General features: G+C 49.9%; 1 protein-coding gene across 1 annotated transcript in view; it reads right to left on the bottom strand.

Annotated features, from left to right (window-relative positions):
• ITM2C (integral membrane protein 2C) overlaps positions 1-2,804 on the bottom strand; it is a 10,628-nt gene that overhangs the window by 3,668 nt on the left and 4,156 nt on the right. The window contains exon 4 of the mRNA XM_031060700.1: positions 1-94. Within this exon, the coding sequence (XP_030916560.1) occupies positions 1-94 (94 nt within the window). The remainder of the gene's footprint in view (positions 95-2,804) is intronic.

Below are 2,804 nucleotides of genomic sequence, written 5' to 3'. Positions count from 1 at the left end.
AGAGGAAGGAGCCCAGCTGCTCCATGTCACTGACGTGCTCCGTGGCGATCATCTCCTCCTGGATGATGTACGTCTGAGGCAGGTACGTCCCTTTCTGGAACGACAGAGTTTCCACTGAAATAAGGCACAAACACTCCCTGAACACAACTGTTTCACACAGAGCACCATGAACAACCAAACTGTGGAAAACTCATTCGCTGCTGAGGCTCAAGCTCCCCTTACTGAGGCCAGTTAATGTGTGACCTTGTCCTTGCAAGAAACTGTCCCTTGCTACTAGCACAGTGCACACAAAATAGATGAGATCCAAAAATGGAATGTTCACATAAGGGGTGAAGTCAGTGTAGGATCAACCCTGTTATAAACTGACCCAAATTTTAGAGCAGGATGCTCAAAACTGTAACTCTGAGAGTACAACAAAGCCATCTGGAGAGAAATAAAAGCTTAACAAAAATTCCAAAAACTCCACTGAAATGTACACTCTACATTTGCTTCAAAAGAAAAAAACCAAAACCACCAGCCCAGCTCAGATTTCAACACTCTCCTCTCCTCTCTGGTCCACTGAGCAGAGCCACAGTGATGTCCTGCCCTTAGTGCCCCCAGGAATGGGGACTAGAGACAGGCCATGGGCAGCACATTCAGAGAAGAACTGAGCTGCCCACACACCTTCATTGCCCCAGGAATGTCTGGGGCAGTGACATCCCTGCTGTTGGGTAGAGGCCACTATGAAGGCCAGGGTGATGAGTGAGGTGTCATGGCAGAAAGCTACCAGGAGATAGAAAAAACAGGGTTTCAATGTGTCCCCCAGAGACAGAGGTCTCATCTTCCCCTGTAGGAAAGAGTTCAGCTCAGCACTGGAGACTCTCTGCAAGCTCATTCCTAGATGCTCAGGACATCTTTCATGTTTGGACATCACTGTAGCAACAAACAGCTGTGTAACAAGTGCAGCCTGGGCCAGGGGCACTTGTGAGCAGATGCTAACTAGATCATGAAGCAAAGAATCACCTCTGGTCCCTTTTCCTTAAGAAGAGTCAAAGAAATAAAAGAACTGTCAGACCCTGGGGCCAAGGTAAGCATAACTGTCTCAGGCTGAAAGGTGTGGCTGGGTGTGTATTCTATTCCCATCTGTCAGAGCAGGGGCAGTTCTCTGCTGTCCATTGGGCAGTTTTTTCTTTATCTCTCCCACAGCCAACCCTCCCTCCAGGAGATCTCTGCTGTCCATGGCCACTGAGTGTCCCTGCAGGGCTGATCCAATTCCAGCATCCCATGGGGAGATGCTGCGCCCAGGGGAGGAGCCAAGCATTCCTACCTGGATCCAATCTGAGCCTGGAGCAGCACAGCAGCCTTTGCCCACTGCATTGCCAGAGGAGCAGCTTTCTGCTGCCCTGCACTGCCAGAGGGAGCCCAGGCCCATCTGCAGCAGCCCTGGAGCTGCAGAGGAAAACTCCCCCCTTGTGCAGGATCCCTGCTGCAGCAGCAGCACAGCTGGCACTGCAGGAGGGCTGAGCCCCCATGGGATGGGGCTGTGCCACCCCTGACACACAGGGGGGCAGGGACTGCTCTCACTCTGGCAAGGGTTTGATTTTGTTTGTACTCTTGCCTTTGTATTTTTAATTTTCCTAGTAAAGCACTGTTATTCCGATTCCCACATCTTTGCCTGAGAGCCCCTTAATTTCAAAATAATAATAATTCAGAGGGAGGGAGTTTACATTTTACATTTCATTTTCCATTTAGCAGATACCTGTGTTTTCAAATCAAGGCAATAACCAAGGTGAAAAGCAAGCAATAGCAGCATCATTTCAGGTATCACCTCTTCTGTTTCCCAGGACTGGTTATCTCCACAGAGACACTCCTGGAAACACACTACCTTAACTCAGTGCTGTGCTGCTGAGCTGGCACAGCCAGGTAGATCAATAAGGCTGTCCTCTAACACTGCAGGATTAGAGAATTAGTGCCAATTTGTACTGCACTAACACTTCAGTTCTGCAAGAAATTCCATTATTGATTCTCAGGGGGAGAAGGCAGGGGGGCTGTGAGATACGTGCAGCTCCTGGCAGGGGCTGTCACAGTGACAGCCAGGGCTGGGGCTCAGGATGTGCCACACTCTTGGCCTGGAGAGAGGGCTCAGAGAGACAGACATGAGAACACAAGCCAGTTTCTTCACTGTCTCAGACTGAAATAGCTGTGGCAGGTGAAGGGGGAATCACCACTCCTCCATGGCAGGACTGTGCAATAAGGACAGTACCTTCAAGTCTCTGCCAAGAACTTTCAGCAAGCTAAAGCTCTGAGCATCTTGTGTTCTGCAAGAGATATGGATGGTCCATCATTTAACTGGGTCACCTCCAGGCTCCTGCTGCTGCAAGGGGGGAGCATCACTCCATCCTTTTATGTTAGACACTGATGCAGCCCTGGTCACTGAACTGTCACACTTGTGCAGAATAAAGCTTGAAAGAAGCAGGCACAGGGCATGTGGCAGCCACTCTGCAAAGGGGCACCCTGGCACCAGGCTGGCCAGGAGGAGAGAGCAAAGGATGTTCCCCAACTCCCTGTGCTGCCCCAGTCTGCTGGAGCAAACCACTGGTGTTAATTGCTGGACTGTGATTTGATTCTAGAAACAGGAATGCAGTCACTGAACAGATCCAAAACTAAACTTTCTGCTGGGAATAATTCTCATTCATTAGAGACTTGACAGCATTCAGAGATGCAGAGAACAAAAAAGTCTCCAAGCCCAAGGACCGACGAAGCTCACCCAGCATCCAAAAGGCAGCACTTTTGAGCAGCAGGGCAAGTCATAAGGTCATAAAGAT

The sequence above is a fragment of the Geospiza fortis genome, unplaced genomic scaffold, assembly GCF_000277835.1.
Source record: "Geospiza fortis unplaced genomic scaffold, GeoFor_1.0 scaffold101, whole genome shotgun sequence".
NCBI classification, from domain to species: domain Eukaryota; kingdom Metazoa; phylum Chordata; class Aves; order Passeriformes; family Thraupidae; genus Geospiza; species Geospiza fortis.
This window is presented reverse-complemented; position numbering and strand designations above follow the sequence as displayed.